Source organism: Chiloscyllium punctatum, chromosome 2 (assembly GCF_047496795.1).
Source record: "Chiloscyllium punctatum isolate Juve2018m chromosome 2, sChiPun1.3, whole genome shotgun sequence".
NCBI lineage: Eukaryota > Metazoa > Chordata > Chondrichthyes > Orectolobiformes > Hemiscylliidae > Chiloscyllium > Chiloscyllium punctatum.
The window spans coordinates 97,356,039-97,369,249 of record NC_092740.1 but is presented as its reverse complement, the minus strand read 5'-3'; the positions used below and the strand labels follow the sequence as shown (position 1 = coordinate 97,369,249).

General features: G+C 40.6%; 1 protein-coding gene across 2 annotated transcripts in view; it reads right to left on the bottom strand.

Annotated features, from left to right (window-relative positions):
• Window positions 1-13,211, bottom strand: part of LOC140486944 (intracellular hyaluronan-binding protein 4) — a 54,855-nt gene that overhangs the window by 4,278 nt on the left and 37,366 nt on the right. For both annotated transcript variants that reach the window (XM_072586191.1, XM_072586180.1), the window contains 3 exons: window positions 3,348-3,428; window positions 1,471-1,648; window positions 866-1,054 (listed from right to left, as the gene is read on the bottom strand). In XM_072586191.1, coding sequence (XP_072442292.1) covers window positions 866-1,054; window positions 1,471-1,648; window positions 3,348-3,428 — 448 coding nt within the window. The remainder of the gene's footprint in view (window positions 1-865; window positions 1,055-1,470; window positions 1,649-3,347; window positions 3,429-13,211) is intronic.

Sequence of the window (13,211 nt, the reverse complement as noted above, 5' to 3'; positions counted from 1 at the left end):
AAACCATTAAAATGGAAACAACCTGTCTGCAAAACCTCACCAGGAACAAGTATTTAGGCGAAGTAGGAATGCGGGAGTTTGGGGAGGAGAGGGAGGCTTAATCACTTGGACAATGGGACTCTGGTTATGAAAGGAACTTGCAGAGATGCAATCCATTAATGTAAACCAGGCAACTAGAATCCACTAGCCATGACCATATTTGGGTCACAGAACAGTTGGAGGACCATGTGACAAGTCAGCTACCCTTTGTGTAGGTAAACACCTGCATCAGTAAATAAGGTACAGAACAACGACTGAGTGTATTCCCTCTTTTGAAATCTGACAAATAGATTTCGACTATCCATGTGCTGCAGGCACAGACATTTCTCATGAACTCAACCTATCAGTTGCTGTAACTAGAAAAACAGATTATCTAGATCATTAAACTGCCTTGACAGTCAGTCCAGAATGATCACCAAATTCAGCCTAAAGTCATCGAAGTCTCCAACCTTCAAAACTGAATACCTTTTGCCTTTACTGGATATTAAATTAGTTAATCTATCTTCCTACTTTAATCGATTTGTATGTGTATGAAAATCAGTGTGTATTTTTTCTTTTACCAAGCTAAGTACAAAAAAAAGTTGTCATTTCTTATTAGACAGAGAAGGAAAGTATCAGTTTGTCTCTTTTATAATCATGATATGGAAACATTCACTGAATTGACACACATATCCTTTGTTAAGATCAAATGAGTAAGGAAAGAGATAGCTATTCTACTCTCCTTACTTGATCACATCACACTGTCACATGCAAAACCGTTTTTCCTCTTTTCCTCTAATGCACACTCCTGAATGCCCCACTCCAAAAAAGTAAAGACCACCTTTACCATATCCACAGCTGGCACTTCTGGCCTGGTTTCAGCAATTCGCTTGGCTCTTCCACGGCCTCTGGCACCACCACGTCCTCGACCAGGGCGTGTAAGACTACCGAAGTTAATGTCTAATTTGGAAGTGATGTCATTTGCTGATCGTCTAAAGTAATGGTGATCTTCCTCATCAGATTCTTCTTTCTGTTCCTAATGCAGGAGCAACAAAGTTTGCAGTCACTGACATGACAGGCATATTGACTAATGAGAGGAGAAAGGGTTATAATTTTAAAAAGAATATAAATTGGTAACTTCCAATTCATCTCCAGTCTTTGGATTTCCAGGACTCCTTGGTCTGCTGTGTGAATGTAGTGAGTGAAACAATTTGCTGACCAAGCTGAACTGCTTACATTTGTTTCTCTTTACCTATTGTAGAGATATTGCAGCCTCCATTCAACACTCAACAAATTTTAAAAGTAGGTCAAGGTCAAGGATGAGCAGACCAGATAGCTATCTAGCACCACATCACTGACAAAGCTACAATCTAAGCTCAATGCCTTCAAACTTTGCATGATTTGATAAACATCAACATCTGTTGATACAGTTTTACAATCCAATTCACTTACATCCCCTTCATATTTAGACTTATGGATCACAACTGCCTTTGACAAAACACTGGAGTCTGGTTTGCGGATGTTGAATTCCTTTTTGGAGCGTGTCTGTTCCTGAAGTGCCTTCCATTCATCCAGAGTCATTTCATGTGGCCCATCATCTACTGTTGCTTCATGCTCCCCTTCATTCAGCCTACAACATAAAATATAGACAAAGTAATGGTTAACTCCTGAAAGTATTTGAGAATGTTGTTAGTCAAAAATGATATTGTCTTAGGTTTAATTATTTAATGACTTTTCTACTCTCACAGGTTCTCCCTTCTGTTCTTTTCCCTGGCTCTGAACTTGCCTAAAATGCTGTTCATCCCTTAAACTGTCAGTTCTAATGAAGGATTACTAATCTGAAATGGCAACCTTCTCCACATTGCTGCCTGACCTAGGCATTTCCAATATTCGGTTTCTTCAAATTTCCAACACTTGCAGTCCTTTGTTTCTTCCTCCCCTAGGAAGAATGGACTTGTTTTATGATAAAATTTATTCTCCTCACTGAATTGAGGGCTTCTAAATCAGATTGGTTTGAAGGACTGCAATAATCACTGCAAGGCAAACAAAACAGTTAAACAGATGAGCCGTTTGGCCTCACCCCCAGTTTCTTTAATCCTCGTTCATCCATTCCAACCCCCCCAAGAACAGATGGATGCAAATACAATATCACTATTTTCTGCAAACCTCATATCAAACAAGCAGATACTGGAGGCTAAAGGAAGGAAAATCTACAATAAAGATGTGCAGAAACAACTGCTTGGAAGTATTGGAGAGAAAAAAAACTCCAGAATTGAAGGCTTCTATTGCATCAGGACACCTTAATGTAGTGTGATTATTAAATGATACTTAATCCAGGATATGGTCATGAATACAACATCCATTAAGTGCCAGAAAAGATGGTGGACAGAAAGAGACAGTGACATAACCCTATATGTTAAGAACATCTGAGTGTGAAAAGCTTGATAGTGTGCAAGACAGAGACCTGAACAATCAACTGTTCTTGTCAGACATCTTTTGTGCAGAAGAATATAACTAATATTAAGAATATACTGGTAACACCATGTCAATAAATCAAGGAAGACAGCGTGTTCCACAAGATGAGTATGCAAGGGAGGTGTGCAAGTAAAGGAAAGCTATTTTTAAATGGGCAACTTCAAATCAATCAAATATAATCAGCAATAACTAATGGCTTCACAGCTCAAGATCACAAATGTTATCAGCAACTGATTTATGACCCAGTATCAGTGACACATGTACTCCAAACGGTGTTGAAATAGCCTATGATTAAGTTGAAAAAGACCTACCAGTCTTAGGAGACTTGACACTATGTCCAACCAATGCAGAGCCACAATCAACAAAGTAAATAGAGTGCTGACCTATATAACCAAAATAGCAGAGCACAAGTCAGATGAAGTCATGTGCAAACTGTATAGTGCCAATCAGACCATACTTTGAGTACTGTCTCCAGCTCTGGTCCCAAGACATTCAGGTACTGGAAACAGTATGCAGGAACACCCCAAAATTGATCCATAGTGTTAAGTCTGAGTCATAAGGAAAGACTGAAGAAAGGCTAAGAAACTTGGGCTTTTCAGCTTTAAAAAGATACATTAAGAAGTGAAGTACTGATCACACAAGGTGATCTGTGCATGGAATGGACTTCTGGATGGGGTAGTCAAAAAATACCCGAGCTACTCAAGAAAGAATAAAAAAAACGACTGTCTAGATGAATGAATAAAAATGAATCACATTGCTGTTTTCATCCACAAGCATTTTGTATCTGTTCAGAAGATGAGTTAAGTATGAACACTGTATAGTAGTAGAAAGAAATCTAGAAACAGTGAACTCACTTGTTCTCTGTATCGCCTTCAAGTGCATCTTGGGGTTCTTCCATTTCAGTTGCCTCTTCAGCTGGAGTTGTCTCAGTCTCTCTAAACGTGTGCATGGGGAGCAGGGGGAGAAAAAAGCAGGAAAGATTATTCATTGTCTGACCCCAGATAATCATGGCCAACATTCTCTTTCAGACTCAATTATAGCTAAAATTTCAGCATACAGTCTCTAAACATTTTCTCTATGGTGCCACATGTGGTATATAATGTGGTGGGCGGCACGGTGGCACAGTGGTTAGCACTGCTGCCTCGCAGCGCCGGAGACCCGGGTTCAATTCCCGCCTCAGGCGACTGACTGTGTGGAGTTTGCACGTTCTCCCCGTGTCTGCGTGGGTTTCCTCCGGGTGCTCCGGTTTCCTCCCACAGTCCAAAGATGTGCAGGTCAGGTGAATTGGCCATGCTAAATTGCCCGTAGTGTTAGGTAAGGGGTAGATGTAGATGTAGGGGTATGGGTGGGTTACGCTTCGGCGGGGCGGTGTGGACTTGTTGGGCCGAAGGGCCTGTTTCCACACTGTAATGTGGTGGGCGGCACGGTGGCACAGTGGTTAGCACTGCTGCCTCGCAGCGCCGGAGACCCGGGTTCAATTCCCGCCTCAGGCGACTGACTGTGTGGAGTTTGCACGTTCTCCCCGTGTCTGCGTGGGTTTCCTCCGGGTGCTCCGGTTTCCTCCCACAGTCCAAAGATGTGCAGGTCAGGTGAATTGGCCATGCTAAATTGCCCGTAGTGTTAGGTAAGGGGTAGATGTAGATGTAGGGGTATGGGTGGGTTACGCTTCGGCGGGGCGGTGTGGACTTGTTGGGCCGAAGGGCCTGTTTCCACACTGTAAGTAATCTAATCTAATCTAATAATCACACAATCGGGCCTCAATGATACCTTCCAGGAACATGGGTCATACGTTTTTTTTCTATTTAAAATAAAGTCACATCTGGAGTTAATTATAGCTTTTAACCCTTGACTTGCATCTAAATTAGATCAGGAGTGTTTCCTTGATAACTTCTCTCCACTGAGTTCAAGTTAGTTAATCCCACAAATGCCTTGGATGTATAGTATTTAACAAAACCATCCCTCAAGGGTTCTGAGGAAGGGTCACCGGACTAGAAACATTAACTCTGATTCCTCATCACAGATGCTGCCAAACTGTTGAACTTTTCCAGTAACTTTGGTTTTTGTTCAAGAGAAGTTGACTGAGAATGTCAGCTTTTTCCCCAAAAAGTGTGCTTAGGTTTAACCAGTTAAGTTTCCCAGAAATTTTAAGGATCTGGGAATTCTCTCTCCAGAATATACTCCCCCACTGAAGGAGTGTACAGAACAGGATCTGTTTCAGTTGTAACAAGAATTTAAATGAGATGATTCACGCAATTTACAGCTCAATCAACATAAATTAATAAGCAATACAGTAAATGAATAAGTATGCTGTTATGCTAAAAACAACTGAAAAATGAAATACCAAGTCTAAAAGAAAATAGTTATGTTATATTTAACTATTCACGAATATCCAAGAACATCCAGGAATATCCATCAACAGTTGAAATTTTATCTAAAAGGCCCAAGCAAAGATGTGTTTTCCCAGTGGGAGAAAATACCTTTTCAAAAAGTATTACAAGAGTTGGATATTTCTGAATTTTAAATTGAATAGTTTTTTTAAAAATATATTATTCTTCTTTCTCCTGCTTTGCAAATGTGGGTGTTAACTTTCTATACAAGTTCCCCACATTTTCATGTGATGCTGTATCATTTAACACTCTAATTATTCAGTGAAGGTTCCTTTATGAAGTTGTGAGGTTTGAGCTAGCTGATTCATATTTGATGTTTTATACTCTTATGGATAGTCCTTTCATCTCTCCTATACTCAGTCATTCTTAAAAGAATCCTTTATTAAAAGGTTATCAATAAGCTGGAAGTTTTGCTTTGAGATGTTTCGTCACCATACTCCAGTGAACCTCCGAATGAACCACTGGTGATGTAGCCCACTTTCTATCATTTCCTGTGGTGACATAATTTCCTATGGTGCTGTCATTTTCTGTTCTTTTTCTCAAGGGGTGGTAAATGGGATCCAAGTCAATGTGTTTGTTGATAGAGTTCCAGTTGGAATGCCATGCTTCTAGGTATTCTCGTGCATGTCTCTGTTTGGCTTGTCCTAGTCGAAGTGGTGTCCTTCCTCATCTGCATGTATAGTGACGAAACGTCCGAAGACAAACCTTCCAGCTCAGCAAGCAAACCGACATCCAGAACCTTCGATTGAGCAACAAATCTTCTCAAGCCTTAGTTAACAATAAGGAGGTTTCATTTCTGAGTGCTCTCTTCTTCTGATTTGTAATGATATTCACATGATAATGTCCTTTGCCATCCCTTATCAGTTGGATCGTTCCAGTATTCCTGTTCTTTTCACATCTGTGTGATGACGACATATCTCCAACCAGGTCTTCCTTTTAATTACAAAAGTATTGCTTATATCATTTTGTTATCTATGCTCAATTAATACCATGTTTGTTTCATCATCATGACCTTTTCTAAGTACGTTCACATTTCAAAGTGGATCTTTCTGGGTTTTCCCTCTAGCTATAATGATATATTTAATGGTTCGCTCCTACATGAATCGTTATCTTTAAAATAATTTTAATATCCAAGTGTGCTATCCAATTAGCCATGCACATTTCTGAATTAAACCTATACTAGTAATCAGATAATAAAATAATTTTTTTCTCTAATACTTCCACTCTTTCCATATTCCACAAATCCATTTTTACTTCCTTTGATAATAATGCATTTAATGCATTGAGCAGTCAAGAAGGCCTACCTCTCATGCAAGGTTAGCTTGATTGAAAAGGAAGTCATAGAATCAAACTCTTCAGCAGAAAGTTTAAAAATCACACAACACCAGGTTATAGTCCAACAGGTTGAGATGGAAGCATAGCTTTCGAGGTGCTGCCTCTTCATCAGGTGGTTGTGGAAGAGGGCAACAGACACAGAATTTATAGCAAAAGGGTTACAGCATCATGGAGCTGTAATGATATATTAAACAAATTTCAGATCAAGTCTTCCATCTTTTAGAATGGGATATGCTAGTTTTGGTATTTAAACACGCAAATCCCAGAACTCCTTTTAAGTGAAGTTCTCAAGATAGATTTAGTTTTCTAACAATAGGTGCCATCTGAGCTCAGACAATGCAGTAAAAGTGAGAGTTTAAAGCCTGTCTGTATCCCAGTGTTGAGTCAGACTGGTTCTATTTATAAAGTTGGACTTACAGATTCTTTCTTGGATTTATGTAATTTTTGAACAAAATAAAATGTAATTCAGCAAGTACAAATTGACCCCATAAACATACATTTGTGCCAGTGGGTGAGTGCGCATGTGAAGGAGTGTGTCTATAAATGTGGTAACATGAGCATGAGAGCGCAAGACAGAGCGCACGATCATTGTTTGCAGCAAACTGTACAGCCTTCAGGACAACATTGACCACAACGCTGGAAAACCCTGTTACGGCAGCTGCTGCAAGATGTCTCAGAGTGCCGACGGATACAAACATTACACGTGGGGACAACTCCCTCCCTGTATGTGACAGGTACTCATTTGACTAGACCAATGTTGTCTATGTAATACGCTGCAGGCAAGGACGCCCTCAGGCATGGTAGATTGGCGAGACCGAGCAGACGCTATGACAATGGATGAATGGACACCCGAGCAACGACCACCACACACTAGTTGGGGAACACTTCAGCAGTTCAGGACATTTGGCCTTGGACCTACGGGTGACTATCCTTCAAGTCAGACTTCGGGACAAGCAACAATGCAAAGTGGCCAAGCAGAGGCTAATAACCAAGTTTGACCCCACTGCACTGTACACTCTCACACAAAACAAGCACGTGCGCGCGCGCACACACCCTCTCTCACATGCACACATGCCACCCCTGTACACACCCTCTCACAGGCTTACACTTTATCACAATTATATACATACTTCACACGCACACACTCGCTGTCTCTACTGCAAGTGCACACATGTAAGCCTATGGGGTGAATTTTTATTTGCAGAATTACATTTCGTTTTGTTCAAAAACTGCATAAATCCAAGGAAGATTCTTTAAGTCCCACTTTAGAAACAGAACCAGTCTGACTCAACACTGGGACACAGACAGGCTTTAAACTCACTTTTACTGCATTGTCTGAGCTCAGATGGCACCTATTGTTAGAAAAGGTGAAGCTATCTTGAGAATTAAGCTTAAAACGACTTCTGGGATTTACATATTAAAAAACTGAAACTTACATATCCCATTCTAAAAGTTGAAAGACTTAATCTAAATTTGTTTGGTATATCATTACAGCTCCATGACACTGTAACCCTTTTGCTATAAATTGTCTTATGGTCCTGTTCCACAACCATCTGATGAAGAGGCAGCGCTCTGAAAGCTAGTGCTTCCAAATAAACCTGTTGGACTATATTTTTAACTTTGTTGGACTGGGGTATACAACGGCACCTCCAAATTAAGCACAGAAAGCAGCATTTCAGTCTGTTTCTTTCCATTTTAAATGACTTTGTCCTTTGCAAATAATTATCAATGTAATGTTTAAGAAGCTTTTCCATAACTATACCTCTCTATAATTTCATATAGATTTTAAAAAAGGACAACTTAACTATAAATAAACAAAGAATAAATGGATAAAAAGGATAGCAAACTGTAACTGTTTTTGATGACTTGAATAAAGGACCAACTGTATGGTAGACACATTTGCTAGAATACTAAGATAGGTCAAAAAGCAAATTGTGAGCAGTATACAAAGAATCTGAAAGGCTATAAAAAGGTTAAGTGAGTTGACAAAAATGGCAGATGGAATATACTAGGCAAAAATGTCCACCTTTGCACAAAAAAAAAGAAAAGCAGAATTATATTTAAATTGAGACTACAGAATTCTGCAATACAAAGGTATATGCTCTCAAAAAGTCAGCAGTTATAAAAGTAACAAGGCAAATAAAAACTGGCCTTTATTGTAAAGTGATGGAGTAAAAACAGGGGAAAGTATTGCTAAAATTATTCAGGGCTTTGGTAAAACCAAACTGAGTGTACCATGTACAGCTTTAGTTACTTTACTTGAGAAGAGACATTATGTAGTGTAAGTGGTTCAGAGAAGATTGATAAGACCTGGTTCCTGGGGTGATGAATTTGTCTGATGGGAAGAAACAGAATTGGTATGGCCTATTCAGATTAAAGTTTAAAAGAAAAAGAGAACAACCTATTGAATAAGAAAATAAGGGGGTTTGCCAGGGTAAATGCTTATTATGGTAGAACAGTATTTTTTTAAAGAAAAGGATTAGTTCCAAATAATACTAGATAGGACAGCATTCACTGCCCACCACCTTGAGATAGTGGTGGTGAACTACCTTCTTGAACGGCTGCAGTCTGGAGAGATAATTACATCCACAGTGCTGTTAAGGAGTCCCAAGATTTTGATCCAGCATCAGGCTTAAAAAAAGGGCAATACAGTTCCAAGTCAAGCTGTTGTGCATCATTAAAGGGAACCTGCAGGTGGTGATATTTCCTTCCATCTGCTACCCTTGTCCTTCTCAGTGCCAGAGGCATTGGGTTTGGAAGATGGTGCAAGAGACTTCGTGACAAACAAAAACAGAAATTGCTGGAAAATTTCAGCAGGTCTGACAGCATCTGTGGAGAGAAATCAGAGTTAATGTTTCGGGTCCAGTGACCCTTCCACAGAACTGAACCCCATTCTGAATTGGGGTCACTGGACCTGAAATGTTAACTGATTTCTCTCCACAGATGCTGCTAGACCTGCTGAGATTTTCCAGCAATTTCTGTTTTTGTTTCAGATTTCCAGTATTGTTCAGTTTTTTGAGACAGTGTATTAGTGGAGTGTATCTTGTCAAAAGTACACGTTGTTACCACAGTAGGTCAGTGATGAATGCAATTATTTTAGTTTTCAAAATTATGTTAAATCAAGCAGGCTGATATGTTGAGCTTAAGATTTGGAGCTGCACAGAGCAGGTCACATTAAAAACCGACGTGAGTGGAGTTACTTGCCACGGCCCAGCTCTTGTAGCCACAGTCTTCATGTGGTTGGTCTAGTTCAGTGTCTGGTCAATGGTAACCCCTAAGATATGGAAAGTGAGACCTTCAGTGATAGAACACCATTATATGTCAAGGGAATAGGATTAGATTCTCTCATGGAGATAGCAATTGCTTGGCAATTTTGTCCGCAAATGTTACTTATAACTTGTCACCCCAAGCTTGACATTGTCCAAGTTTTGCTGCATAAAGCCATAAAAGCTAAATAGCAGCTGTAGACCATTTGGCTCCTCATCTTTCCCTGCCATTCAACAAGATTATGGTTTATCTACTTCAGGCTTTAACTCCTCTTTGTTCCAGTTCAACATAGCGATCAATTCACTGATATTTCAAAAATTGATCTTTCGCCTCTTTAAATACTTTCAGTGTTCTAGCCTTCACAGTTTTCTGGGATAGAGAATTCTTGACATGCACTAACCTCTGGAAGAAATTTCTTTTCTTAAATTTTAAAATGATTCTTCTTACCATATCTCCAAATCAAAAATTCTACCACTTGTGGAAACATCTTAACATTTACCCCGTCAGGCATTTTCAGAGTCTTGTACGTTTCAATAAGATCACTGCTTATTCTTCTAAACTTTATTGAATAAAAGCCTAACCTATTTAGCTCACCCATTCAACCTATATTGCTTTGCAGATTTCTTACGTCCTCATCGCAACATGTCCCCCAACCTACACTTGCACCACTAGCAAATTTGGACATTACATTGTCTCTTCCCCCTCAAGTCATTACTATAAGTTAGTAAATAAGTACTAGAATAGACCCTTGTGGGTTACCTGGATTACACCTCTTCCCACCCTACCTCTTGCAAAAATGCCAAGCGGTATTCCCAATTCCTCTGCCTCCACCGTATCTGCTCCCAGGAGGACCAGTTCCACCGTAGAACACACCCGATGGCCTTCTTCTTTAGAGACCGCAATTTCCCTTCCCACGTGGTTAAAGATGCCCTCCAACGCATCTTGTCCACATCCCGCACCTCCGCCCTCAGACCCCACCCCTCCAACCATAACAAGGACAGAACGCCCCTGGAGCTCACCTTCCACCCTACCAACGTTTGCACAAACCAAATCATCCGCCGACATTTCCGCCACCTCCAAAAAGACCCCACCACCAGGGATATATTTCCCTCCCCACCCCTTTCCGCCTTCCGCAAAGACCGTTCCCTCAATGACTACCTGGTCAGGTCCACACCCTACAACCCATCCTCCCATCCTGGCACCCTCCCCTGCCACCGCAGGAACTGTAAAACCTGCACCCACACCTCCTCCCTCACCTCTATCCAAGGCCCTAAAGGAGCCTTCCACATCCAAAGTTTTACCTGCACATCCACTAATATCATTTATTATATCCGTTGCTCCCGACGCAGTCTCCTCTACATTGGGGAGACTGGGCACCTCCTAGCAGAGCGCGTTAGGGAACATCTCCGGGACACCCGCACGAATCAACCACACCGCCCCGTGGCCCAACATTTCAACTCCCCCTCCCACTCTGCCAAGGACATGGAGGTACTGGATCTCCTTCACTGCCACTCCCTCACCACCAGATGCCTGGAGGAAGAACACCTCATCTTCCGCCTCGGAACACTTCAACCCCAGGGCATCAATGTGGACTTCAACAGTTTCCTCATTTCCCCTTCCCCCACCTCACCCTAGTTCCAAACTTCCAGCTCAGCACTGTCCCCATGACTTGTCCTACCTGCCTATCTCCTTTTCCACCTCTCCACTCCGACCTATCACCTTCATCCCCTCACCCACTGTACTCTATGCTACTTTCTCCCCACCCCCACCCTCCTCTAGCTTATCTCTCCACACTTCAGGCTCTCTGCCTTTATTCCCGATGAAGGCTTTTGCCCGAAACGTCGATTTCACTGCTTCTTGGATGCTGCCTGAACTGCTGTGCTCTTCCAGCACCACTAATCCAGAATCTGGTTTTCCAGCATCTGCAGTCATTGTTTTTACCTTGTGGGTTACTACCAGTTAAGTCTCTCTAACTAAAAAAAAATCTATAATCCCAATTCTCTGCTTTCTGTATGTTAACCAAAACCTAATCCATGTTAATACATTAACCCAATACTGTGAGCTCCTATCCTGCACAATAATCTTTTATTAGGCACCTTATTGACTGCCTTCTGAAAATCCAAATGCACATCTACTAGTTTCCCTTTATCAACTGACTGTTTCATTCTTAAAGAAATTTGTCAAATGTGACACCTCTTGCACAAAGCCATTTTGACTGTTTGGTTGCGTTAAGCTTTTCAAAATGTCTTGCTAGATCCTCTTTAATAATGGACTGTATCATTTTCCCAACAACAGATGTTAGTCTAACTGGACCATAGTCTGCTGTTGCTGAATTCCAGTTGACACTCTTCTTGACCACGTTTGTTAATCAAAGGTGGTTCTACCTTCTCAGAATCTTCCATTTTGCCCTCCTGATTTCACTCTTAATTATACTCCTGCTACCTTTATAATGTAAGGATTCATTCGATCAATCCGGTCTATACCTGACATATGCTTCCTCCTTTTTCTTAACCAAATCCTCAATTTCTTTAGTCATCTAGCATTCCCTATACCTACCAGCCTTTCCTTTCACCCTATTAGGAATATATTTTCTCTGGATTCTTGTTATCTCATTTCTGAAGGCTTCCCATCTTCCAGCTGCCCCTTTAGCTTTTGAAACTTCTTGCCTAATACTGTCAAAATTGGCCTTTCGCCAATTGAAAACTTTAACTTTTAGATCTGATCTATCCTTTTCCATCACGATTTTAAAACTAATAGAATTATGGTCGCTGGCCCCAAAGTGCTCCCCCACTGACACCTCCGTAGCGTGCCCTGCCTTATTTCCCAAGAGTAGGTCAAGTTTTGCACCTTTTCTAGTAGGTACATCCACATACGGAATCAGAAAATTTTCTTGTTCACACAAATTCCTCTCAATCTAAACCCTTAACACTATGGCAGTCCCAGTCTATTTGAAAAGTTAAAATCCCCTACCATAACCACTCTATTACTCTTTCAGATAACGGAGATCTCCTTACAAATTTGTTTCTCAATTTCTCTCTGACTATTAGGGGGTCTTTAATACAATCCCAATAAGGTGATCATCCCTTTCTCATTTCTCAGTTCCGACTTTCACGCAGGACCTCTTTCTTTTATTATTCCTTATTTCCACACAAACTTATTTTACACCACTATTTGCATCAGTACCCACCAGTGTGCTAATACACTCCTTTATTAACAATGCTAAATCACATTAGAAAAGACGGACAAGAGTCAGAATATGCAGTAATTCTGAAGAACTAAACTGCCTTTATTTCAATGCTAAGGTCTTAAAGGCAAGGCTGATGAACTCAAGGCAGGTTTAAGAATACGGGATTAGGAAATCATAGCTATTACAGAAACGTTGCTCAGAGATGACAGGACTGGCAGCTCAATATTCCAGGTCTTAGATGTGAAAGCAAGATAGAAAAGGAGTGACAATTTTGATTAAAGAATACATTACTGCTGTAACTGGGAGACAAACTTTCTGAAAAATCGCCCAGTGAAAATAAATGGGTAGAAATTAGAAAGGAACGATCACCTTGATGGAGTGTACTACAAGCTCCCCAGTCGTCAGAGGAGATTAAGAAACAACTGTGCAGTAAAATCACAGATATATGCAAGCATAAGTTTACAATAATAGGGTATTTTAATTTTCCACAGAGTGACTGGAGTTACCATAGTATTAAAGGTTTGGATGGTGAAGAATTTATC